The sequence below is a fragment of the Martes martes genome (genome assembly GCF_963455335.1).
Source record: "Martes martes genome assembly, chromosome: 8".
NCBI classification, from domain to species: Eukaryota; Metazoa; Chordata; class Mammalia; order Carnivora; family Mustelidae; genus Martes; species Martes martes.
The window spans coordinates 3,439,046-3,465,815 of record NC_137895.1 but is presented as its reverse complement, the minus strand read 5'-3'; the positions used below and the strand labels follow the sequence as shown (position 1 = coordinate 3,465,815).

General features: G+C 58.2%; 1 protein-coding gene across 1 annotated transcript in view; it reads right to left on the bottom strand.

Moving 5' to 3' along the window:
- CELSR1 (cadherin EGF LAG seven-pass G-type receptor 1) overlaps positions 1–26,770 on the bottom strand; it is a gene marked incomplete at its 5' end in the record, with an annotated part of 130,807 nt that overhangs the window by 30,755 nt on the left and 73,282 nt on the right. The window contains 6 exons of the mRNA XM_080811676.1: positions 622–807; positions 6,362–6,528; positions 7,642–7,767; positions 8,177–8,340; positions 9,276–9,433; positions 26,553–26,641. Of these exons, the coding sequence (XP_080667802.1) occupies positions 622–807; positions 6,362–6,528; positions 7,642–7,767; positions 8,177–8,340; positions 9,276–9,433; positions 26,553–26,641 (890 nt within the window). The remainder of the gene's footprint in view (positions 1–621; positions 808–6,361; positions 6,529–7,641; positions 7,768–8,176; positions 8,341–9,275; positions 9,434–26,552; positions 26,642–26,770) is intronic.

The following is a 26,770-nucleotide window of genomic DNA, read 5'->3' as shown; positions in this document are numbered from 1 at the left end:
TGAACACGACAGCTGCTTATTCTCAGAACCAAGTGGGAGAAGCGCCCAGACTCCAAGGGCACAGAACTCACGAGGAGCCCGAAGTGTCCCAGAAAAAAAGGCCTCTTGCTACTGTCTGCAAACCGTGGACATCGAGTGTGGCTCACCAAGTGTGCTGTGAGTGAGCCCTGCCTGGAGTGCCACGTGCCCATCTGGGACGGGAGCACTTGTCCAGTGTGCCCTGGCCCACTCTGGTACCCGGGGATCATCCGCTCAGCCGCTGTCGCGCAGCACCGTGCTGAGGGAGGGACCCGTGCCTTGTTCATCTATGTGCCACCAGAGGCACAGAACCGACCACACAGTCGTGACTCACGACAGCTCTGCTACAAGGAGCCACCGTGGAAGGTGCTAACGGCACCGTGACGGGACACACAGAGTCCGGGAGCGGACCGTCTGGAAAGGCACAGATACTGGCGCCCACAGCATAAGGCAGCCCATGAGACCCAAACTCAGGGGGCCCAGAATGTGTGTCCCCAAATCCTCTAGGGCTCTGGCAGGTCCTGGCACATGGAAGGGTCACTCTGTTCTCTCACGGGCCCAGGGAAGGTGTCTGTTCCAAAGAAGGTACAGGCGCCAACTCACCTGGTCCAACCCATAGTCCAAGGTCACGACTGCCAGGTACTTGATGTCTTTGCCCTCCTTGGTGCTCTTCAGTTCTATCAACAGGTGGTGCCACTCCCCATCAGCCACACGCGACCTGGACAGCCTCATGGAAGCCACATCTGAGGGACCATGGGACACCTCGAACTGGACATACTTGTTTAGGATCTGGAGGACAGGGAGAGCCAGACCCACCAGCTGACGTGATGACAACAGAACAGAAAATGCTCTGCAGTCACTTAAATAACAACGCCACGCACACAGATCTACCGCAGGGCACGGGGCCGGAGACAGACCTAAAAATGAGGCCAAGTTTCATTTCTAATTATCGCCCGTATCACTCTTCAGACCTACATGCCTTTTTCTGGGGCAAGAAGGGTCAACTGTGGACAGGACCAGGTGAGATAAAGCCCACCGGACTCAAGTACCGGGAACAATCCCAGGTGCGGGTGAGTTCCGAGCTCGTATTTCTGGAGTTTCCGGAGGCGCGCGTTCCACTTTATGAGACAGGATTCAGGCCACCACGTTTATGTGTTTGTACAAAACAAAAAAACAGCCGCAGGCGAAGTAACTGGCCTAAGGGTGTTCACGTTCGAAGAAAACATAGCCAGGAGCGACGCCAGCATCTTATTTGCCCCAACGAGCGACTGGGTAGTTGGCACCAGCCCTCCCCTGAGAACACCGAGAACCGCGAGACAGACACTAAGGCATCGCCGTCTGAAGGCGTCCGAGTGACTCAAGGCAGAGCGACGGAGCCACAACCAGGTAGAAGACGGCAGTCTGCAGGGCCGGACTTGGGGTGTTCGCTTCTGCTGACCGTTGGCGGCGGGTTCTGGAAGACACAGCGGAGGCTGGAAGCTGAGCAGAGCTTTCCAGTCTCCCGGTGCTGGGATGCTAAAGACTGGAATTCAGAGCCCAGTCGGGGGGGGTGGGGGGCTTGCTGGAAGCAAGCATGAGGGGCAGGGACGGCACCCTTCTAATTTCCAGTTCTCGCTGCCTTCGAGAGGATGTTCGGCACTCAGTCAAAAATAACCCAGCACGGGAGGAGACAAGACAGTGCGCGTGAACGTCAAGAGAAGCAAGCAAGAGCGGCTGGAAACAGAGCACCGCCCCCCGCCCCGCCCAGGAATCCGTAAATCAGAGTCATCAGACACAGACTTGAGAACAATGATGGGAACCACAGAACTTTCAAGGAAACAAGTTCGGGTGACCATTAGACTCTTATTTTTGTGGATACACATTCTATTTCAGGAGATAAGATTCAAGCTAGCCAGTTTGAAGATGTTTAAGAAGGTGGGGACGTAGCAGTGCAACTCACGTAAAATACTCGTGTTGAAAGATCATCTCAAGCAAAGAACAGCCTAGAAAAACACGAGCAACTATTAACGCACTGTTTCAAAGAGACACGCCTAAAATGTCAAGATTCAGGAGTGCTGAAAGTAAAAGGCCAGGAAAAGACATCATGTAAACACCAACCAAAAGAGATCGGGTGTAGTTCTAGGAAGGACACGAAGGAGACTTGAGGGCAAACAAAGAAATTCCAGAGATAAAAGCGATTTTCATACTGATGACAGCGCTGCTTATCCAGGAAGACAAAACAATTCTAAATTTGTATGCACCTAATAGCACAGCCTCAGAGTGCACAAAGCGAAACTTGACAGAACTAAAAGGGCGAAGACATAAATCCACCACGGGGGCTGCAGACTTTTTCAATTCACGTCTCTCAGGAACTGAGCAGAGAAACACCACCACCAAAAAAATCAACAATGACAAAGAAGGTCCAAACACCCCAATTAGCAAACTTCACTCATTTGATGGTATCTAGAACCCAACTGCGGAACACGTATTCGGAACGTAAATGTGGGACGTTCACAAAAAAGATGAGATGCTGGGCAGTGAAGCAAGTGCCACGCACTTCGAGGCTCTGGAATCACCCAGCATGCCTTCTCCGACCTGCAGCTACGCCAGAATCAACAACAAAATGATTTCCTAGAAAATGCCGCCTGTTTGCTGATTCGGAAACATACTCCCAGGGTGCCTGGGTGGCTGGGTCAGTGAAGGGTCTAACTCTGGGTTTCGGCTCAGGTCTTGATCTCAGGGTCGTGGGATCGAGCCCCACTTCAGGCTCCGTGCTCCGCGCAGAGTCTGCTCGAGAGTCTGTCCTTCTGCCTTTCCCTCTGCCCCTCCCCACCGCTTGCATGCGTGCATGCTGTCTTGCAAATAAATAAATGAAATCTTTAAAAAGAAATCTTTTATTTATTTTTTTTTTTTGAAAGAAAGGGAGAGTGTGCATAAGCTCGGGTGCTGGGGGGGGGCAGAGGGAGAGACAGAATCCCAAGCAGGCTCCACGCCTAGTGTGGAACCCAACATGGGGCTCCATCTAGAGACCCCGAGATCACGTTCTGCGCTGAAATCAAGAGTCAGACGCTCAACCGAGGGAGCCACTAGGCGCCCCAAAACACTTCTATGTACCCCACAGATTAAGAAAGAGATCATGATGGGAAAACAAAAGGTATTTTCTTTTTTTTTTTTTTTTTAGAAACAGACTTTTTTTTTTTAAAGATTTTATTTATTTATTGGACAGACAGAGATCACAAGCAGGCAGAGAGGCAGGCAGAGAGAGGAGGAAGCAGGCTCCCTGCTGAGCAGAGAGCCCCATGCGGGGCTCGATCCCAGCACCCTGGGATCATGACCTGAGCTGAAGGCAGAGGCTTTAACCCACTGAGCGCCGCCCCCCCCCCCGCCCCCGCGCCCCAACAAAAGGTATTTTCAACTGATTATAAAGACAATGCAACTAATTGTGTGTTTTGGTTTTTAGTGTTAGTCGGGAGTGACAGCAGGAAGGTGACTCTTCACGTTCTTCTGCCGCGTCCCCTTCCGTCCACAGGGGCGCAGTCAACCTCCTTCACTTCCCTGGCTGTGCCCTCTCACCGTCCTCGCCGACACAAGCCCAAGGCCGGTGATCCACAATAAACATGACATCTGTCTACGGGCCAAGGCGAAGGCATGACCCCCGGGCCCACGCACAGCGACTGAGTGCCCCCTCCGGTCTGTTGCCGGATTGGAGAGGAGCACTCCACAATAGCCAGGTGATCCCCCTTGACAATGCAGGCGGAGTGAGGGCGCCGGAGAGCAATTACCCAAATTGTGTGGGCTGCGGGATGACTGCGTAGCTGGTTGTAGCTGGTTGTAGCTGGTCGGGCTGCTGCGGACGCCAGGAACACCTACGCAGCTGCCCCACAGAGCTCACAAGCCTGCAGGAGGCCTGCCTTCAGACACGCCACGTAGAAGTAACGCAGAACATGCCTGTGTTGCCCAGCTGACCGGGGTTGGGCCCTGGAGTGGACTTCCGGGTCTGGAGGGTCTGGAGGATCCCCCCCAAGGCCACTCGTCTTGCCACCCAGACTTCCACGGGGAGGAGCTGGCCATAGTCCCCGGCCAAAAAAAAAAACCCTAAATTTTTGGATTAGCTATCCATAACGTAATTACTCAAACAACACAGGAGTTTTTGGCTTTCACTGTTGATTCCTCCTGATAGCGTACTTTTTTCCTACAGAGACCCCCACTGCCGAATGACAACCTGCAAGTTCTAATTCATCACCTGAGTCGAAAGCAGCCAATTTAATTTGTTCCAACAGTGAAACAACCACAGAGGAAAAATTCCATCCCGAGGCAGAACTGAGCTTGCCAAACGCTGGCCCAGAGCTAGCCTCCGGGACTGCCGGTAAACCTACGAAATCACGAGTTAATAAGGGGAACACAGGGACAGCTGTAATTATGGGATACACAGCCTGCACCTTCAGTGTGACCTGAATGGGCTTGTGCTGGGGCTGAGCCGGCAGGCAAGGGAGCAGGGCAGGTCTGGGGAGAGAGGCTGCTGCTGGGGGGCTGTGGCCCCCAGCCCCCTGCCGGCACAGGGTGAGTCACGGCCCCCTGAGACCCTGTCCTCACCGGTCCGTGGGCACACCTGTGGGTCCTGCCCCTGCTGACTTCTGCCTCTGTCCCCGCCTGCTGTCCCCGCCACTCACAAGTGTTACCAGGCAGGCAGCCCACAGGAGCGATGGAAGGGGGCCACGTGGGTGCCACAGAGGCTGGGTGACGAGGTGACGAGGGAACGAGGCTTCCCTGAACGAAAAGAGACGGGGGTGGACGCTCCGTGGGGTCCATCTCACGTCTGACCTTCTCTGACAGCTCGCTCTGCCCGGGGACAGAAGTCCACTCCGCACGAGCAAGTGCAGTCCCCGGGCCCAGGACAGTGGAGAGGAAGGACACACAGCTCCGTGAGGAACCCCCCCCCCCGCCCCGGCGCCGGGGGAGCCGTCACAGCTGGGCAGACCGACCCTGGGGCACAGTGGGGAGCTCAGAGCCAGTCCAGCCCCGAGGCAGAAGAGGAGCTCGGTCTGGACGGAGACTCAGCGTGGCTGAAGACCATGGAGGACCCGTGCGAAGGGGGTCGGCGCCTCTGTAGCCACGTGCACGCGCATCCTCCATCACACGTGCACAGACACGCACAGACACGCATGTGCACACACACACATGCACAGACACGTACTCGTACTTGAAGAAAACTCCCGAAGAAAGGCAGGAAAAAGCAACCTGGCTACGGGATTCCTTCTAATCCCGGGTCCCACCGGCTGCTGCCGTGTGGGGGGGCAGATGGGGTCTGAAAAGGGTCACAAGGTGGCCTTTCTGGCCGGGGGGAGAACCACGGGGTGTGGCACCGCAGCTGAGGGTGTCCAGAGGGAGAGGGTTTGCTTAAGAACCTCCCATCCCCCCATCACTGCAGACAGAAAGCGCCCGGAGACAGGAGACGGCAGGTCTGCACCCCGGGCCCCGCCGGGGCAGAGTCCCCTGAACCCTGCAGCCCATCAAACCCCAGGCTGGCAGCGTGGACAGGAGTGCCCGGGGCTCGGCCCGCCCGCCGGAGTCGCTGGGTGACTTGCACAACCTGCAGGAACGCCCCTTGTTCCCCCAAATGAAACGTCCACGGAGCTGGGAGGACGCAAGGGGGAGCTGCTTGTGGAGCAAAAACCAGGGAGGACAGCACGTTAACATCATGTTTTAAAGGGTTTTAGCAACTGCTTACCCGACATTTTAAGTCAGCAAAACGGTAAAGTCCAGAAAGATTAAAACAGCACCCACAGAAGGGGATTCCACGTTCAGGAGGACCCAGGAACGTCAGGGTGCCAGCCCACACGGCCCCCTCAAGCCCGTGGCCGCAGCCTGCCTCGAGCCTCGGGGACCCCCGTCCCCGCCCGCAGGTGCCTGCCGCCGCCTCCAGTGCCAAACGCCCGGGGGCCGCAGCCGGGATCTAAAACATGCCTTGGCTGGGGTCTGCAGCCGAGAGGCCGGGCCATGGGTCCAGCAGCCCCGCACCGACTCCATCTCGGCGATAAAGGAAGAAAGCAAGCGCTGGAATCGAACCCCCCCGTGGGAACCGCGGCTGCACGCCGGATTCCCTGCGCTCTTCCCACGTATGAATGGCGAGATTGTGCGGCCTGCTGGGAAAGCAGGCTCATGTTTCCTTTCTTACTCCCGCTGGGGACCCCGCCGGGCCGGTGCGGGCAGAGGGGGGGCGGCAAGTGGCGAGGTCCCCTCCCTGCCCCTGGGCGCCGGGGGGCCCGTGCGTGCGGCCTGGGAGCTCGGGCTGCCCACCTCGGGCGCACACCGGCCCCGCCGCTGCCCGGGGAGGGGGTGGGGGGCGGACGCGGTTCTCCCTCACCTGGAGATGGAGCCTGGAGGACGCGCCTGCCACGGCCTCCATCAACACGCCATCCTCCTTCCTGGTCCGGAACATGAGCCCCAGGTACCAGGGCACAGAGATGGTGATGTCCAGGTCGCTCCAGGACACGAGGCTCTCCCCGCTGAAGTGCTGGGGGTGAGGCATGACTGTGGACACAGAAATGCAGGGCCCTGGACATCAGACATGCCGCAGAGAACCTTCTTCAGTTGCGGAGGGGCAGGGCAGGCTCCCGGGGAGGCGGGGGTTGGGGGGGCAGGATTTTCATTTCAATTCAAAGGCCAGTCTCGGACTTCGCATGTCCAGCGTCCAATCCTGAGTCGGGGAGCTGCAGGCTTCCAGGAGCCCACCCCCTGGGTCACCTGCCGCCTTCCTGGGGAGGGGGAGACAGGCTTGTGGGGGAGGTTCTCAGTCCTGCCCAGGGCATGACAAGGGGCTCTCAGGCCGGTTGGCGGGCACAGCGCGGTGGCTTGAATCCTTGGGCTCAGCAGACGGGGTGCTGGGAGGCTGCGAGCACAACCCACGTGTCCAACCCCCCACCTACTGGGTGGGGCACCCAGGGGGCAGGAGCAGGGTCCCCCAGCAGGACAGTATGGGCCTGCCGTGACTACCACACACGTGTGCCGGCACCCCATCTCAACCCCGCAGCCTAACCAGCCGTCATCCGTGTCCGGGGTGGGCTCCGACTCCCAGGCACACTGGCCATTGTCTCTCGCTCTATGCCTGGCGATGGGCATGGATGTGGGGAGGCCGCTGGCCAGCCGAGAGCTCCAGCACATTTTGGGGGAGACCAGGGAGGTGACAATGGGCGGACTGAGAGCCTCATGTGGTCTGTTACACTCGGATAAACCGGGTGCCAGGTGGGCCTCACTGTCTCCAGACCCCGGTGTCACATAGGGGCAGCCCCCCTGGGGGGGCAGCCCGATGACAGCACGGGGCACGCCAACTGGGGGCTGCCTCCGGGGCGACAGCCTCACGCGCCCCGGGCTGTCTGTTTCCTGCTCTTTTGAACCCAGCGTTGGCATCTGTTTTCTCTGGCTGGGCTCACGGTCTCCATAACAGGAACTCTAGGCGTGGGCGGGTGTCCACCCAGCTGCCGCCCCAGCTTCCTGCACACACCCCTCAGCCGGGTCCTGCTTGTGCTCCTATGCCCCACCGCGGCCCGCGCCTGAGGACACACACACCACGGTGGGAGCCCAGACACCCCCGAGTGAGGTCCCCGAGGCCCCGAGGCTGGGCAGGCCCCCAGGCCAGCCCCTCACCTTGCTCGCAGTTCTTCCCGCCGAACCGGAGTGGGCACTCACAGAGGTAGGTGTCCCACCGGCTGACACAGGTGCCCCCATTCTGACACCAGGTCCCCTCACAGAAGTTCCTCTGAGCAGCGCAGCCTGGAGACACAGAGGGGGGAACACGAGGGGACTGCATCGGTCGCAGGGGAATGGCTGCTGAGACTGACCCGTGTGGTGGGAAGACAGCCCCGTGAGCAACAGCCCTGAGGGGAGGCAGGCTGGCCTGAGACCCCCCCGACAGCTGGAAGACCATCAGAAGTGGCACAGGACACACGGCCTGTCCTGCTAGCCAGCTGGGACAGCAGGGGACACACCTGAGTGCACTGCCCAGCCCCGTGGCATCCCGCGTCGCACGCTGCAGAACACCCAGCCCCCAGAGCAGCACCTCCATGAGCCGGGGCTCCCCACTTGCAGGCCCACAGCTAGGGGAACACAGGCTCGGCTTGAGAAGCAGTCATGGCCCGGGCTGTGGCGGTGGCCATCCCCTGCGTGGCCATCCACGCCGTACCTGCCCTTGTGCCATTGTTGGCAATGAAGCTGGCCATGTCCACGTTCCTCCCGTCCACGGTCAGGTTCCGCATGCAGCCCACAAACTGCCGATTGTGCACCGGGAAGGCTTCAGGCAGGTTGGGGACGCCGCCCAAGAGCAGAGGGCCGGTCAGGTCCAGGGACCTGGGGACGCAAAGCCGACCCGTCCCGCCTCTGGGTCTGGCTAGCCAGAGGTGGCGCTGGGGTCCCGATGCTGCCATCCCATCATGGTGGCCTATGCCACCAGACACACCCAGCACCGACAACTGAACAGGGAAGCAGGTGGCCAACGGGCCAGGACACAAAAGCCAGATCCTACTTCCAGGGCCACCACTGGCCCCTCAAACCCAAGTCACATCCAAACGGATTCCCATCTGCAGCCGGGCCAGTCCAGCCCATGCCAAAGAGTGGCACGACCCCCTCTGACCTCTGATGACCTTGAGCTCACAGCAAACTAGACCCTGGTTCTGTACGAGCATCTGCATGGCCACGGGCAAGGGGCCTAATCTGTCCGGTGACATCTTTCTTATGTGTAAAATGGGCACGACCCCACCTCCCCCACACCGCTCCGGACACTCAGCACAGACTGGGTGGTCTAACGGTGGGCTTCCAAACTTACTGCCGAACACTCCACCAAAACACGATGAGAAAGGAACAGGACCGTCTGCTCTGGCTGCCCTACTGTCTGCGCTAGCAGGTCAGTTTCTGAGTTAGCACGATCTGCAGAAAATCTCCAGGATCTAACGGAGGGAGGTGGACCAGACCGCAGGGACCCATGCCCAACGGACTGGGGCTGGCGACCCCACGGTCTCTGGGGTCTGTAAGCCAGCCTTGGCCTGGCCGTTACTTTGGCAGAAGTGGTAAGGGGACTTATTCTAGAAGGTTCTGACATTCAGACAGAAGTGCCCCGAACGATGGGAGGGACCCTGATTTCAGCCTGGACTGGGGCTGCCAGGGTGCTGAGTCCAAGGCGCCCTGCATCAGATCAGGGTCCTGCCCTGGACGACCCTGCTGGGGAGCAGCAATCATGGCGGGGTGGGGGGGGGGTGCCTGGGCCTCCCTTCTCCCAGGATGCTCACTTCTTGGAGCCGCTCTGTGTGCCCTGGGCAGCGCAGCTGTAGTTCCCGATGAGGCTGCCGAAACGCACAGCCACGGCCGTGTCACAGTCGTCCACAGTCACCACGGCCACCTTCTCTCCAGATGGCCCGTGCGGCAGGCCCAGGCGGCCGATGTTGGGCTGCGGGAAGAGAAAGCATAGAAGGCATCAGCGTGTGCTCCCACCGGCGGGCACGTGCTGCCCGTGCACGGGCACTGAGGACACAGGAAGGCCACGTGTGGACAGCCTTGTTTTTAAATTAGTTCCCTAAACCAGCTGTACTGGCTGCTCCTAAAATGTATGTCCTTGCCAGCACCTCGGAACGTGACATTCTGTGGAAATAAACGGTCTGCGGGTGTGATTAGCAGAGACAAGGTACAGCGTAGCACGGTGGACCCTGGTCCCATGTGACCGGGGACCTTACGAGGTCCAGACAGAGCCCGGGGAGAAGGCCGTGTGGTGATGGAGGAAGACAGAGTGAGGCACCCCAGGCCAAGGAGCCTCAACGGCCGCCAGCACCACCTGCATCTGAGAGACGAAGGGGGGACCTGCCCTTGGAGCCCTGGAGCTCGGCCCCGCCGACGCCTCGATCCTGGACTTCCGGCCTCCGTAGCCATCATGGGATAATTCCTGGTGCCTTAGCCACCCAGTTTGTGAATTTTCTACGGCAGCCGACGCCGCAGCCGACGCCGCAGCCCTGCGGCGCCTCCTTCCTCATATTCCGCCTGGCGTCCAAGCAATGGCTGGTCCCATGGCCACACGCCTCCCGGCCACACGCCTCCCAACCCGGGTCCCACTCACACTTTCACGTTCTAGAGAGCGGACCCCCCCGGGCCCCCAGGCACTCCTGGGCCAGGTCTTCCCTCGTCCTGGAATGACCCTCCTGTGCCCCTTACTGGAAGCCGGGCACACTCCCTGCCCCAAGGCCAAGCCCCGCTTGCCTCGGAGCTTCTCCCTCATCAGCCGTCCCTGAGGGCCTCACGCGCACAGGCTCCCCACCGAGCGCTGGTTGTAAGAATTCCTCCCCAACTGGTGGCTTTGGAGAGAGCTGGCTGACTTCCGGAAGAAGCAGGGTCCCTTCTCAAGGAGGCTGTGGTTAGTGTCCATGACAGCAACACCAGGCAGCCCCACCCTGTCCCTGGGCACCCCCCCAGTCTCCTGGCCTGCCCCTCGAGGACCCGAGCACGTGCTCCAGACAGCCCTCAGACGGCATCCGGCTCGGGCCCGGGAGCCTGCTCACGCCACCAACAATGTGAGCACGCAGGGCTCAAAGTTCTAGAAAAGGAGCGGGCAGCCAGACAAGCCGGCTCGGGCTGGGCCAGGCAGCCCAGCTACGGTCCCCATCTGTCCAACCCGGGTGACGACAAGACCCGCCCGCGGCAGGTGGCTTGGATTAACCCCCTTGGTGCGCACGAAGTGCCTCCAGGCCTCCCAATCAGCTCACGACGGCACACAGGGCTCCTTCCTCCCCACAGAGGGGACGTGCTTTCCCGGCCCCGACAGCCCTTCGCATCGCCCCTAAAAACAAGACTTGGTATCCCCCATGAGAGCTCCGGGGTCTGCCTGAGTTTGTAATATGGTGCAATTTTATGCTTCTTTATAATGGTATTTGAAACAGGCAGTTGTAAAAAAAAAAAAAAAAAAAAGGAGAATTTAATTAAATTAATTAAATTCAATTAATTAAATCCATGTCTTTTAACAAGGAAATGACAACTGCACAGTTCATTCGAAAAGAAATCTTCAGGTCTTCAAAGGAGTAAAGAAGTACCTATTGGATCGAGGACACTGGGCTAGAAGGCAGGACAAGGAGCTGCTGATAACAGGAGCTCAGCCAGGTGGCCAAACTGTGACGCCAGGGGCTGCTCTGTTCATCCTGGTGACGCTCTCCTCCCCTGTGTTGTGCAGTGCACAGCCTGCACCACTGTACATGGTGACCCCAGCTGAGCCTTATACTCCCTCTCAGCCAACCATCTGACTAGAAAAGGTCCATCACTGAACCTTGGTTTCTCTACCCACAGAAGAAGCGTTTTATATTAGAATGCCTGTCCTCTCTATGTTGCTGGGACTTCGAGAGTGACATCAATAGAAGACACACGATTGTCCCAGGAACCCTTCTTGGGTGAATCCAAGGGAGGCTTTTACCAGGCCACCCAGTACCTTGGTTCCTGGATAATCTTCTTCATTTTCTTTTATATCAGTTGATGAGATCACAAGATCTGAGAAGCTACATCCTCAAAGATTCCACCTTTGGGTCAGCAACAGTGAGATGAGTATAAAAAATAATCTGTTTTCTCGCTCTATTACAGCAGCGTGCTTTGGAAAAACACGTCCAAGTGCCTATTAAGGGTTGCGTAAGTGCTAGGTGCCATCCTCGGGAAGAACCGTCCCCAGGCCGTGCGAGCCCCGCATTATTTTTACAACTTATAATTTACATTTTGGAGGCTGGGTGGGAGACTTCTCTGAGGACGTAAATGGCATTTATCCTCAGAAAGCTCTCACGAGGCTGAGTTGCCGTTCGCGAGACTGCGGTCATTGTAAACGGCTGTCCATCAGCCCCGGGCCAGGTCCCGGGATCCAAGCAAGAGCAGTGGGGGGAGGGGGGAGGGGGGCGACAGGAGGCAAAGGCCCCCGCGAACGCCAACACTTGCGCTGAGAGCACACTTGCTGACTTGGGACAGCCCACCGCGAAGACAGACTTCAGAGCCTGGTGTCACCTCATCAAAGCAGCAAGCGTGGCTTTCGGGACAACGGACGGGGTCTGATAAACACCATCCAACACCTGCTTCTCGATTCCCACTCCCGGACCCACGGGCGGTCAGGTCAGAAGTGACAGCCCTTCCAGCCACGAGAGCGAGCATTCTTAGACGGGGAACGAAAAGGACCAGCCGGAGAGACACCGTGAAGTATCCGGGAGAACCGGTGCCCCACAGAGCACCCCACTGTCCTGCCCCTTCTCAGGCCCCAGAACATGCAGCACGGGGGGCAGTGACTTGCCACGCCCGCCCCACGTGCCGAGAGCCACCGTGTGGTCAGCCGCCGCAGCAGAACACGCGGGGCACGCCGGGAGAGGCACGTGCGGGGGCCTGGGGACACGTGGGGGGTGCTCCTCTAAGAGTCCCCGTGGTACCCGGCAGCTCCCCTGCTGGGGACAGAAGCTGAGCACAGGGACTCCCGCGAAAACCTGCTCACAGATATCCAGAGCAGCACGTAGTCGATAGCGAGGAGGGGGAGACCACCCAAACGTCCGTCCACAGAAGGATGGATGAACAAAACATGGCCTACGCATTCCACGGAATTATGATGCCGCCTTTGAAAGGGATGAAGCAGTGGCCCCTGGGTGGCTCAGGGGATTAAAGCCTCTGCCTTCGGCTCAGGTCGTGATCTCAGGGTCCTGGGATCGAGCCCCACATCGGGCTCCCTGCTCAGCAGGGAGCCTGCTTCTCCTTCTTTCTCCGCCTGCCTCTCTGCCTACTTGCGATCTCTGTCTGTCAAATAAATAAATAAAATCTTTTTTAAAAAATTTAAAAAATAGGGGCGCCTGGGTGGCTCAGTGGGTTAAAGCCTCTGCCTTCGGCTCAGGTCATGATCCCAGGGTCCTGGGATCGAGCCCCACATCGGGCTCTCTGCTCAGCAGGGAGCCTGCTTCCTCCTCTCTCTCCCTGCCTGCCTCTCTGACTAGTTGCAATCTCTATCAAATAAATAAATAAAATCTTTTAAAAAAAATAAAAAAAATAAAAGGGACGGAGTGGTGATGGCGGCTACAGCACAATGAGATTCCAAAACAGGATGCTAAGTGACAGCCGCTGGACACAAAGGGTCCCATGTCACAGGACTCAACTTATGTGAAATGTCCAGGACACAGAGATCCATAGACAGAAAGCAGCCCAGAGGTTTTGGGGGCTGGGGGAGATTTAGAGGCAGTGCTGGGGGTACAGAGTCTCCTCTTAGGGTACTGGGAAGATCTCCGACCTAGACGGAGGTGGCGGTGGCACCATGTTTGCAAACGCGCCGAGCGGCACTGAGACACTCACTTTACAACGGTTCCTCTTACATGATGTGAACGGCGGTTGTCCGGACGGGCAGCTGCCCTCCTCGACCCCCGTGGCCGCGATCTACCCGGGCAACCACTAGGAAGCTCCTTCCCATTGTGATCTGGAAAGTGGCCTGCGTGTTGAGACCGTCACCCGCAATAAAATGCAGGGAAAGAGTGGCAGCTCTCGGTCAGGGCAGGCGGGGTGCAGGCAGCCCGGGTCAGGCTGAGAAGCGAGACGAACACACGGGCAGGAGCACTGGACTGGGGCTCGGGTCATCTGCTCTCACCAACGGAAGACAAAGCACGTCTTAGCCGGCTGGGCCAGTGTGTGGAAGGAACTCCCCGCGGGGCAGGAATCGGAGCGCCGTGGCAGCCCCCGCTGGCTTCCGAGTGTCCGGCTCTCGTGTTTGAAGAAGAGAGAACGGTTTAAGCTGCTGATTCAGAGCATGGACGTAGGGATTTGGCACAGGCGAATGAGAGAGCTCGCGGGGGCTCTGCTGGCACGGGTACAGAGGAACGAGATAAAGAACAAGACGAACACGAACGGTCTCTAATATTCTTAAGAATTGCGAACCTTCGCCACGCATTTGCACACAAGAAAAAGACACGGGAAGTGAGGGGGTCACGTGGCAACAATTCTCACGTTAGAAAGGGGCTGGACACAGGCAGGGTGAAGGCTGGCGTCCCTGCCTCTCTCTTCCCCGGGCTCAGCTTGCCCGGTGGGGCGGCCAGCCAGGCCTCGGGGGGCCCCGCACCTGCAGCAGCCTGGCCTGGACACCCAGGGTCCCGGCAAAGCAGGCAAACCAGAGGCATGAGCCAGCCGGGAGGGTCCGCCAAGGGTGCACGGGGGGCCCTGAGCAGAGCCGGCCACTGGGCAGGTGGAATCGGGGCCAGCAAGGGCAGACCCCACCGTGCTCACCCCTGCCACCAACTGAGAAAAACCAAGAGGGCGTCATGCGCTTTGGGTGGGGCGCCCGAAAGCAAAAAGCTCGGCGACCCCGCGCAGATCCAGGTTCGTGATTTTCAGTAAGGCAATGAGAAGTCCTCGCTTAGGTCTGTCCTTTCTCTTCTTCCTTCAATTTCGTTTCTTCTCACATGCAGACCCTCCCCGTGCACCTCCGTTCAGATGCTCTCAAGCAGCGGGTGGAGATTTTCTTGCCTGCACAAAAGCGCTGGGTCCTTACAAAGTACTCACATTTCTACAGCCTTTTACCCCGCTGCAAACAATTCCTCATCAGGGAGGCTGATGGGGTTCGGTTTCAAGTGCTGGACACGGAGGGGAGGCGGCGTGGGGGCGCCTTGACACCAGACACCAGGAGCGGCAAGTCTTGGGAAGTAAATGCATTCGTGCTCTGTGTCAGAAACGATCAACCAGAATTCACGTCAAAGAATTCACACATGGGTGGACTTTGGGAATGTCACAAGGAGTCAACATGCAGCCTTGAACATGTACCCAGCTGTCACTTCTCACACGCAGGGAGGCTCGGATCGGACGTGAGGGGCTGCTGAACACAGCCCGTGGGTGATGGCCGCTACCCCGGGAAACGTGGGCCGGACCGCCCGCCCCAACCCCGGTCCCAGCACGGAGGTGAACAGCCCTCCCTGGGAGCAGGCACGGCATTTCTTTGAAGCAAATGGGAAGACGGGCTCATGAGGAGAGTAACCCTCAGTGGCACACAGAATTCCAGGATCTACACCAGATTCCTAAGGGGGCCTCCGACGGGACGTGGAGGGACTCAAACACGGCACTGAGGTGCTGACTCCCGGGAGGCCGAAAGCAGGGCCGGACGGAGCACCCACGCTGGTAGGCAGGCAGCAGACCACGGTCTAGCTGGAAACCGCTCTCTCTGAGCCTCAGTTTCCCCACCTGTACCACATGGGTGTGGCCTCCCTGTTGCCCTCCTGGCAGGATCCCTGACCCAGGCAAGCTGGCACACAGGTGCTCTGGACTCCGGGGCATCGAGGTGCTGGCGGGGATGCACCCCGGCACCACACAAGAAAGGGCCAGAGAAGGGATGTAGGAAAGACAGATTAAGGAACCTGGGGGGGGTTTAACCTCAAGCCCCAACCACTTGCCGTCACCGCACCCTTTGATTCTTCTTAAAGCTCTTAAGCTCCTTGATGTCTCCTTTACTTTTTTTTTTTTTTAGATTTTATTTATTTATTTGAGAGAGAGCGAGAGCGCACAAGCAGGGGGAGCAGCAGAGGGAGAGGGAGAAGCAGCCTCCCCGCTGAGCACGGAGCCTGACACGGGACTTGATCCCAGGACCCTAGGATCATGGCCTAAGCTGAAGGCAGACGCTGAAAGGACGGAGCCCCCCCCCCCCCGCAGGTGCCCCAGGCTACTTGGTTTTTCTCGCCCCAACTTGCCTTGCTTTCCCCACCCCCCAAGCAAGTCCCTGCTGCAGGAACCCCACCTGCCCGCTCATGCCGGATCCCCAAACAAGGCTTGGCCACGTCAGACCCATGCACAGGCGCCATGAACGTCGGGCCCACCTGCATCGGATCTGCCCGCGAGCTGCACGACTACACGGGCTTCCCCAGGGCGTCTTTGGAACTCGGCACACGATTCCGTGTCTCCATGAGGACAAAACAGCCTGCTCCCCGAGAACCGGGCTGCCCCGCCCTCCGAGCGGAGCTGGTGCGCACGGCCCAGGCCAGGAGATGGGCCTTGAGCTACAGCTCATTGCCCTGTTCCTCCTCCCCTGCGTTGGCAGTCAGGGGCTAGGGTAAAAACTCAACTCAGTGGCCAGCAGAAGCTCCCCAAAATTAAGGTATGAAAGTATGTAGTCCTCAAGCTTAACGTTAAGGATTAAAAAAAAAAAAAAAAAGCCCAGACCTCTCTTGATTTCTTGATTGGTTTCTTGTACAGATGTTAGAAACCTCTGTCCTGAGGACACAGCTTCCCCCTTAGCCGGCCAGACTGGGCCCTCAGGCAAGGCCACTGACTGGCCACCAGGTGGGGCAGACAGTTCTGCATTCGGAGACAAGGCCAAGTTCCTGCACCAGCTGCGGCTGGGGAGTGGGCAGGGGCTCCCGACTCCCTCACCCGCTAGTGGCGGGGGGCAGGGTCCCTACCACTCAGCGCCTGGGCAGTCTCTTCCGGGGACTGGAAAAGTTCACAGCCACCACCTCTAGCGCCCTTCGGGAAGAAGACAGAGAAGTGGTTGTGAGCCCCTTTGCAGAGCGCCTGAAGCTGGTCTCACGCCAACGGGACGCCCAGCCGTGAGAGCAAAAGGCTGGCAGGGGACACGGGACAGCAGTGTCCACGGCCTCCGATGAGCATCACCCCTCGGAGGCCAAAGTTCACATCCTCACCGCACATAGGAAAGTCACCTGACTTCCTTACCCGCCAGACTCATCTGTAAAACGGGTAAAAATAGCACCTTCTTTGTAGGACTAAATGCATATTGTATGCGAGGTCTGGCTCCGCACGGGGCGCGGGGTGGGGGGGGCGCTCCCCCAAAGTTTCCTGCTGCCGTGTGTTTGCTAAAAAGATGGGATGAAAAGCCACCCCCCAAAAAAGTGCAAGTGGTTGTTCTCTTTGTATTGTTGTCCTAATATTCTCCTAGTGTTAAAAAAAAATTTTTTTTACGTCTTTGGAAAAAAAAGGAGTAATTTGCAGCCTGCACGTAACCACACCTTCGGGAAAGCCCCTGGTTCTTCTCCGGAGCGGCCCCAGAAAATGCTGGACAGGGCCAGCAGATGCTCCGTGTTTGGGGGCATTAAAAAGAGAAGATTTTCAACAAGGGTTAGAACCAAGGGCTCACGCTAGAGTTTCTTTAAAAAAAAATTAAAAAATCACACCAGCGCCTTGCTCCTCAGGGAAGGTGTCCAAGTCTAGCTCTTGAACAACTCCTGCCACAGATTAAAAGGGAGCCCTGTGCTGCTCTGTGGACGTATACGATGGGGGCACCGCTGGGGCCGCGGGCTGGAAGGCCTGTGTGCTGGCCCGGGGTCCTGAGTGTCCCCCCCAGGCCCCAGTGATCTCTGAGGGGGTGACTTCTGCTCTGGACGAGATCCACGGGGCACGGTGCCAGCCCCTCACCGCCCCAGACAAAAGTTCCCCAGTCTGTGCGGGGGGCCAGGAGCCTCCACTGCTGTCCCTGCCAGCAGAGGTCCGGTCCCCCCTCTGCGGCCAGCTTGGCCAGCAGGCTCCCCGGGGTTTTCTGGGAATCAGGGAGTTTATGCCGATTTGCTCCGAGGGGGTCAAGCGAAGGGCTCAAGGTAGGGGTTCCTAAAGTTTAAACCACACTTTTTTGGAAAGTTGGGGTAATGATCCTTCTCTGGGGGGCTTTACTCGACGCAAACTGGGGGGACCTCCAGGCCCCGGATGAGCAGTTCACGGCCCTCTGCAGTGGGGTCTAGAGGTCTGACGGCCGGCTACTTCCCGCTGGAGGACAAGCGGGGCAGGGAGCGCCGTGAGCAGAAGCCCGCAGGGTCCCACGCAAGGGGCCCTGGCGCCTGGGAGGGGCTCCTGGGGTCGCCGAGGTGGGCTCAGCACTCAACCCACACCCCCCAGGACACCTTTGCAGAAAGCCGCCTCAGACGACGGGAGAAAGGCTTATAGGAGATGCACACTCACACGTACTCACACACATGTGACTACACACGTTCATTAGCACAAACATGCACGTGCTTGCACACACGCACACACTCCTGCAAACCCTCGCCTGCTCCTGCTGGGACCCTAACAGGCCCCTCTCAGTCCCCAGTCTGGACAGCAGCACAGAGACACCCCCTAGGCCCCTGGCTCCCCTGGGCCGCGCACAAACCCCCAGGCTCTGGGAATCTGTGCTAGCCTGCGGATCCACAAAGCCCACCCGTGGGCACTGGACCTGGCTTGGCCCACCTCTAGCCCCCACAGCCTAGCTCAGGGCCTCCGTTTCCTCCTCCAAGGCGGGACATGAGGACCCTGGTCAGTAACGCCCTCATCCCGGGGGTGGGGCAGAGGCAAGGAAAGGCAGCGAGCCTGGGGGCGGGGAGGGACAGCTGGGAGGGGCGGGAGCATGCGGCGGGTGGCAGGTGCAGAACAGCGACCACCGCCAGACCGGGAGCCCAGGCCCGAGGCGGACGTTCCAGGCCAGGCCGTGGGACACAAAGGCCCCAGGGTGGGGCTGCGTGAGTCCCGGGCAGGAGTTACGTTTCCAACCAGGTGACCGTCCAGCATCTGATGAGGCCGCACGCTGGACAGGAAGCGTGTGAGTCCCAGCCCCTGGGCTGCCCGCAGACTGGGCCCTCCCCTCCCTCGGGGACTGCTGGCCCGGACCCCCACACAGGCGGCCTACCAGGCTTTCCTCTCTGCCTGCTGGGGCCCCAGGGGGGCACCGAACCTTCCAGGGCCAGACAAAGGATAAAGCAGTGGCAGACAGGGCCCTCCAATTCCGTCACGAGATCACTGATGCTCAGTATGTATCGACTACCCCCCGTGCAGACGCAACAGAGGCCATTCCGGGCACAGGGAACCCCAGAGCTGTCCACCACGTGGTAGACTGCTGGCCCCAAAAAAGCCACGATGCTTCTGCCACAGAATCCCAAGAAATAATAAATATCTGGCGTTTTAAGACACTTCATCTCGGGGTGGTCTGTGACCTAGCAGAAGTTTTCTGATACAAGCTGTTGATGGACTTGGGGTTTGGGGGGAGAGGGTACCCTTCAGAGACAATATGCACATGCCAGCACCCATTTATCTACCTTTCAAAGCTCCTTTAATTGCACCTTTTATTTCAAGATCATTTTAGATGCGCATGCCGTTGTAAAAAAGAGATCTAGGGGCGCCTGGGTGGCTCAGTGGGTTAAAGCCTCTGCCTTCAGCTCAGGTTATGATCCCAGGGTCCTGGGATCGAGCCCCACATCGGGCTCTCTGCTCAGCGGTGAGCCTGCTTCCCCCCTCTCATTCTGCCTGCCTCTCTGCCTACTTGTGGTCTCTCTGTGTCAAATAAATAAATAAAATCTTTAAAACAAACAAACAAACAAACAAACAGAGATCCCACGTGCTGGTCCCGAGTTTCCCCCGACAGCGAACATTGTCAAGCGGCGGAGCCTGCCTAGTGCAGGTGCTGACCGGGCAGGACAGAGGACGGTCCATCGCCCCCGGGACCCCACCTCCTGTCCTTCTACAGCCACGCCTACTTCCCTCCTGCCCTCATGTCGACCCCGGAAAGCCACTAATCTCCTCTCCAATTCTGTCCTTTCAACACCTCAGGAATGTTTTATAAATGGACTCTTGCGGTATGTAAGCTGGCAAGGCCGGCGTTTGTCACTCAGCACAGGACTCCGCTGCGAGTACCCTGGGTCACAGCCCACGTAACGTGGGAGGGGCGCACCACGGTCCGTTTCACCATTCACCCACCAAGGCCACTGGGATGTTTCCAGTCTGGGGCTGCCGTGAACACCTGTGTGCGGGCCACTGTGGGGACATGAGCCACTCACAGTTATGGGGGACACCAGCCTCTGGCTTTCTTCTTCTGTGAGGTCTTCATCTGGGTTTCCTACCGGGGTACTACGAAAGGCCCAGGGACCTGGGAAGCATCCCCTCCTCTCCAATGTTTCTGGGAGGGACCATATAGAATTGGTGTCATTCTTTAAACATTTGCTAGAATCCTGCAGTGAAACCATCTGGGCCTGCAGAGTTTGGGGGGAGTTTTTAAATTACAAGTACCATTTCCTTAATAGCAATGCAGTCACTGAATTATTTATTTCATATTGGCTGGGTTGCGGTGGCTTGTATTTTTGAGAAATTAGACCATTTCATCTGGGCCTTAAATGCACGTAGGTAGGGTTGTATGAGAAATTCCTCTGCTACCCATCGGGTCCACAGGGTCTGTACTGATGTCCTGTTTTATTCCTCACAGGGGGAACTGTGTTGTCTTTCTTTTCCCATCAGTCATGCAAGAAGCTTACCAGCGTTATTGATCTTTCCAAAGCTCTCTGTTTCATCAATTTTCTGTATTGTTTTTCTGTTTTCGACTCCTCTGCTTTCTCCTCTTCTCTTTATTATTTCCTTCATTCTGCTTGCCTGCTTTGAGGGTATTTTGCTCTTATTTTCAGAGGTTCTTAAAGTAGAAGCTTATTACTGATTTGAGACTTTCCTTTTCTTCCTCATAGTAGTTTTACTGCTATGACTTTTCCTCGAGGCGCTGCTCTACCTGCATCCCTATGTATCTTGGTACTTTGCATTTCATCACCTCAAAGTTTATAACAGATCTTAAGCAAACTCTCTTCCTTCTTTCCTTCCTCTATTTTCTGAATAATCTATTACATCAGCCAAATCTCTATTAGGACCCCTTGTTCCTAGCACCTGCTGGAGTCAGTGGTAGAGAGGCCCAAGGAGTGAGCAGCTTTTAAGTCAGTGGCCCAGTGGGCCAACACATTATTTAAATAACAATGGACTGAGAAAATAAATAACCATATCGAGAATAATGGAAACAGGTCTCTCACTGAGAGAAAAGAGTTACAAACATGAAAGAGGAAAAACTAGGGGCGCCTGGGTGGCTCAGTCGTTAAGCGTCTGCCTTCAGCTCAGGTCATGATCCTGGGGTCCTGGATTGAGCCCTGCATCAGGCTCCTTGCTTGGCAGGTAGCCTGCTACTCCCTCTCCTACTCCCCCTGCCTGTATTTCCTCTCTCGCTGTGTCTCTCTCTGTCAAATAAATAAAATCTTAAAAAAAAAAAAAGGAGGAAAAACTAGATTAACTCTATTGTGTTGGGATGGAATTCAAGGATTTTAAGAAGTAGGAATGAAATAAATCAGAACTTTGGTTCTGCGTGCACACCTACACATAGCTACGTGTCCCAGCTCCACCCAGTGATAGAGACGGTGAGTGAGACACCCCGGCAGCAACGAGAACACCTGCACCCCGATCTTGGTTTCCAAATGCCATTCTCGCAAAGGATCCAGAGCTCTGTGAGTAAATGGCTGATTCCAGGGTTGGGGCAGAGAAAGTACGAAATAAGCCTGGAGTGTCTTTTTCTGCCAAAAAGCAAAGGAGCACTCATAAAAACCATGGAGCTGCCAAAAGCCCGGAGCTACGTATGGCCGGCACTTACATCCGCGTCCCTATCGCCACGTCTGAGACATGGGCCAAACAGGAAACAAGCTGCACGTCAGGTTAATGAAAGGAGTGGATTATGGTCCATCCAATAAAACAGGAGTTTGTGAAATCACAATAATATAAATACACAGAAGGAAGAGAGAACTCCTCATTACAGCGGAAAGCCAGCCAATACACACGGAGAATTTGATGGAATTAGCCACAGCGACACCCAGCACAGGGACGCCAGACACAGGTGTGACCACCGAGGGGGCTCGGAGCAGCAGGTGCAGTGTGAGAGGACACACTTGCGTGTGCTGGGGGAGGGTGGACAGAGAATGATAAAGCGAAAGTGGAAAAATCTCAACAACGGGGCACCTGGGCCGAGGGAACATGAGTTCTTGTTTTAACTTTGCAACTTTTCTGAAAGTCTGCAGTTTGAAGTTAAAATGTGTACGGTCCAGGGCGACTGGGTGGCTGGGTCGGCTAAGAGTCCAACTCTTGGTTTTGGCTCAGGTCACGATCTCAGGGTCGGGCTCCGCACTCAGCAAGGAGTCTGCTCGGGTCTCTCTCCCTCTGCCCCCTCTGCTCCCCTCTGCTCAGGTTCTCTCCTGGGGGCACGCTCTTTCTCTCTCAAATCGATAAATAAATCTTAAAAAAAAAAAAAAAAAAGCGTCCGGTCCACAACCTGGTCTTCAGTTTCCTTGTTAAACCCAGGAGCCACGTTCCTAGAGATCTTCCATATCGGCACACAGAGCACGGCCGCATCCCTTTTCATGGCTGCGCGACGCTGCACTGCATGCGCGACCCTCCCTTCTACTGAACAACTCCTCCGTTTCCGGAGGCGGGTCTCTACAAGGAAACGACGCATCGCCGCCTATAAAACACGACCGTTACAAACGCTGCCACGTGCGCGGTGTTGGAAAGAAGCACACACCTCGCCTTCTGAAGCCCTTGAGTGTTTTGCAACATTCAGTCAAGCAGAGAGAGGCCCACACCCTCCCCAACCCCAGAGCCTGGCGAGTGGGGCCCCGCACATTGCCCACGTCCCTCGGGACACCTGGAGTTCTAAGGTTGAGGCTCAGACCCAAAAGGTGAGGAGTGACTTGAAGAAATGCAGGGTCTGAAGTGTGCCCGGGAGAGCAGTTCCCAACGACCCCTGTTCTGATTGGCCCCTTTCCCCAAGGTCATGGAAATCTCAGGCATTTGGATGTTCCGCCCGATGAGAAGCAGAGGACGCTGATGCTGGAGGGGGGAGTTTCCATTCAGCCGGAGAGCTCTATGGAAATATTTCCAGCACTTTCCAAAAGGTAGCCCATATGGCCCTGGGCCAGAGCAGGCCAAGCCCACCGAGGCTCGCGCAGCCGGCCCGGTCACGAGAGGCTCCACCGCCTCGTCCGGGAACGCGGGGCCACACAACGCAGCAGTGGCCCCTGCTGAGGCCTCTGGGACACGTGACAGGGACGGGAGATAATTCTGGTTGTCAAGACTGGGGGGTGCTGCTGGCGCTCATGGACAGAAGCCAGGGACACTGCTCAGCACCGTGCAGGCCCCTGGAACAAAGACTGAGCCACCACTGACAGGTGTCAATAGTGTCGAGGTGGAGACGCCTACCGCACCTCTCCTCCCCTACGTCCCTTTTCCACCCAACATTAAAATCCCCAGGGTGTCCGGCCCTGCACACACCCTGCCCCCAGCACCCGCTCTCTCTCCGAGCCCTAAGCCCTGCACAGTCCTTGTCTGCCCAGCGGCCCAGAGGTCACCCTGAAGACTGCTAGTGGGCACGGCTGGCTTGGGCAGACACTCCCTGGTGCCACGGCCAAGACGGACGAGCCATCCTTGTTTCCCCAGGATCTCATGGAACATTCTCTTGATGATGTCTATGCCCCCAGTCCGGGGCTGAGAGACGCTGGAGCAGAGCGAGGGGCCTCCCCAGGGCCCCGGCAGGTGACCCACGTGAGAGTAGCCCCAGGCACACAGAAGGCGCCTGGGGAGGGTGTGACCCCCTTTCGCAGAGTCTCTCCTGGAAGAACAAAGAGACGAGACGCCCACGGGAGAGCTGTTTCCGTAAGGAGCGTGCTTCTCCCCGCCCCGCGCCCAAGCCTGAGTTCCCGGTGGCGGGGGGAGGCACAGCCTTCTCCATCGGGCACGCTCGCTCTTCTGCACGTTGGTGGTGCACATGTTTATCCTGCAAAACAGCCTCAGAAAAAATGCATGTCTGCCCGTCAGATCGCCAGTCCTCAGTCCTCCAGAGCCGCCCCAGACCAGGTGCGGCAGGGGCTCCGCCAGGCCCGGCAAAGACCAACATGTTTGTGCAAAGCATCTGCTTTCAGAGACGCCTTCCCAGGAAAGAGCCCAGCGCTCGCACGTCTTCCCTCCACGGGGGGCAAATGACCCCAACAGACGTTCTCATCTACGATGTCATCAAGCAGAGAAAAAGTATACAGACTTTGGCCTGTTCCCTGCGTGGGAGGCCAACCCACATGGACCCTACCTCACTGCGTCTGGCTTCCGGCTGGCTTTGGCCCATGGGAGCCCAACAGGGGATCAGAGCGAGGGCAGGGTGAGCCTTCAGAAGGGCCTCCGGGGAGGTCACTGTCCCATGTAAGTGGCTTCTCTCCACGACTCTGTCCTTGTGGGCTCTGCCCTCCGCCTGTCCCTCCAGGCCTGAGGGTGGTCCCAGCCTGGCTGCTGCCCCTGTGCGGGATCACACACCAGCCATCATGGATGCCCCCCGCCCTGCCCCTTGCTGGGTGTTCGAGGGCTCCCCGTTTCCTGGGAGGACCCTGACTGATAAGACAGCCTGGGCAGACTCGGGGGGTCCACGGAGCCCCTGTGGGTTCCCACGCGGGACGCAAGACATGCACGGCAGACCACACCTCGGAGAAACAGGAGGTCAGGGAGGGCACGTGAGCCAGAGTCAGGCAGCAGGAGAGCAGAGCAGGTGCAGGAGGGGGCCTCGGACTCTCCACCATTCCTCCCTCTCGGGCCGCCCTGAATTACCTGGACACGCTGTCTTGCGCACAGCGCAGGGGAGGGGCCCAGGGCTGAGGTGCTCGGGGGGCCCAGGCGGGTGGGGCCGCGCCAAGGGCCACAGTCAGCACAGACCACAGAACCGGGGTCTGGAGGGCAGAGCCACCAGCCCTTAAGGACCATTTCCTCAGTCACGTTCAACCCTTATCCCGGGGCTGCAGACTCTGCCAAAGAACGTGGCCGCACTGGAGGACGTTAAGAGCCCCGGGCGTGTGGGGGCACCTGGGGGGCTCCGTGGGTGAAGCCTCTGCCTTCGGCTCAGGTCATGATCCCAGGGTCCTGGGATCGAGCCCCGCATCGGGCTCTCTGCTCAGCAGGGCGCCTGCTTCCCTTCCTCTCTCCCCGCCTGCCTCTCTGACTACTTGTGATCTCTCTCTGTCCAATAAATAAATAAAATCTTTAAAAAAAAAAAAAAAAGAGCCCCAGGCGTGGAGTCCTATGGAAACAACACGCCCCTCCCCCGCCCCCACAAGACAGTGGTGTGACCCGCAAACCCCACCACGGAAGCCTGACGACAGCCGCTCGGTTTCCCGCACGGCATCGCCTCGGGCAGCGGAGGAAGCAGCTGAGCCCCAGGGAAGGAGCCGCCTGACCCCGGGCTGAGGGCCTGGCTCAGCGCTGCTGCCCCTGGGAACGGAAACGGCAGGCTACGAGGACGCACCCTCGCTCGGCTCCCGGCGGGAGGCTCCCTCCTCTGCGACATTCCAGAGGCGCGCTGCGGGGGGACATTACCCGTGGGCAGGCCCCTGGCGGGTGCTCCCCACACACAGGTGACGGCCAAGGGTGACTCATTAGGACCCAAGCAGAGGTGACCCCACTAGGGATCCCGACCCTGCTCAACTGAGACACGTGGCTGCTTGGGCCATCCACGGGTGATTCCAGAACATGCCATATGGAGGCACCCCAGTACGACACAGAGCCATAGCCCAAAGCCATCAGCTGGGCCCGGGGAGGCGGGTTCCCACGCAAGCAGGCAGAAGTCACAGGTGGGCCTTCTCTGCTTCCGACAGGACCTGGGCTCCAGACGGGCCCCTCGGCCCGAGCAGGCGGACTGGCACCCCGGCTGGCGCGCAGCCGCTGAGAAGCACACGGCACCAGAGAGCGGGGGCCCCCGGCGTCCAGCCCCGTGAACACCCCAGGGGCGAGGCCCAGAGGCAGGCGGGGCTGGCTCAGCGGCCCACAGGGGCCAGACCGTGGGGCGGGACGTGCTTGGTGGCGGCACCTCCTGGCCCTGGGGAGGCGGGAAATGAGAGGTACCCCAGCGCTGACCTTCCCCTCCCTGTACTCAAGGGCACGGCGACACTCCAGTAAAAGCCTGGATACGTCCAGGCCAGAAAAACCACTAACTCCAAGTCCCCATCCTAGGGCCATTTGGGGGGGGGGGGTCAGCCTCACAGGAGCTCTGCCACCAATCTGTCCTCATCGTTTCTGCTGGCTACAGGAAAGCGGCCCAGACTCCACGGACAGAGAACCCAGGGAGCGCGGCTGTCTCCACATCCGTCCGGCCGGCAGGGGCGGGCTCAGGCAGACAGAAGAGCCCCGAGCTCAGAGGGACTCGACCGCACACTACGGAGACAGCCCTGTCCTCGGGGGGCCCCTGACCCTCCAGGACACAGGGGCACCGTCTCCTCACCTGTGCCCAAGGGAAGGCTGCTGTCCCTCACCTTCCCATGGGGGGAGCCGCCCCGGAGCTCCCCGGGAAAGAGAAAAGTGTTTTGCCAAAACCACAGCGAGGGGAAATGGAGGATTCTGACGAAAACACTGAACGCGTCTCCCTACAAGCCTGTGCACGGCCAAATAAAACGAAATCCAAACGGCCTACAGCTCTGCAGCGTTTCCTCCAAGACCCTTCTGACTCTCCCTCGGGTCACGTCCAGGTTGGAGCGGATAACTCGGGCTTTGGGTTCACATGTGAATGGCCAGGAATCGAGGCCGCCAGTAATGACTCGAGCCAAGGCAGCCGCAATGTGTGATCACCTGCCGTGCCTTCCTCTGCCGCGGGGTGACCCCTGGGGGTCCCCGAGTCTCCCCACCCCAGCACACACACCCTCAACAAATGCTCATTACCTCAATCACTTTTCCAGTCAGTACAGACATTTCTAAATTGCAGAGTATAAGTGACTTAAGACAGACGGGAAGCGTGGGGGAGGGGCCCATCCTACCTTGTTGTAATATTGCACCTGCACCGAGTGCCAGCGCCCGTCGCTCACGCCCCCGGGAACCTGGGGTGTCACCGTGGTCGTAGTCTCACCTGCGGGCGGGGGGGTGGGGGAGAGGTCGGAGAGAACACACATTAGCGGGCCACGGATAAGACAGTCCAGAAAAACGCTCTGTGCCGACAGTGAAGATAACGCGGTTAACGGGTTCTCAAATATTGCTG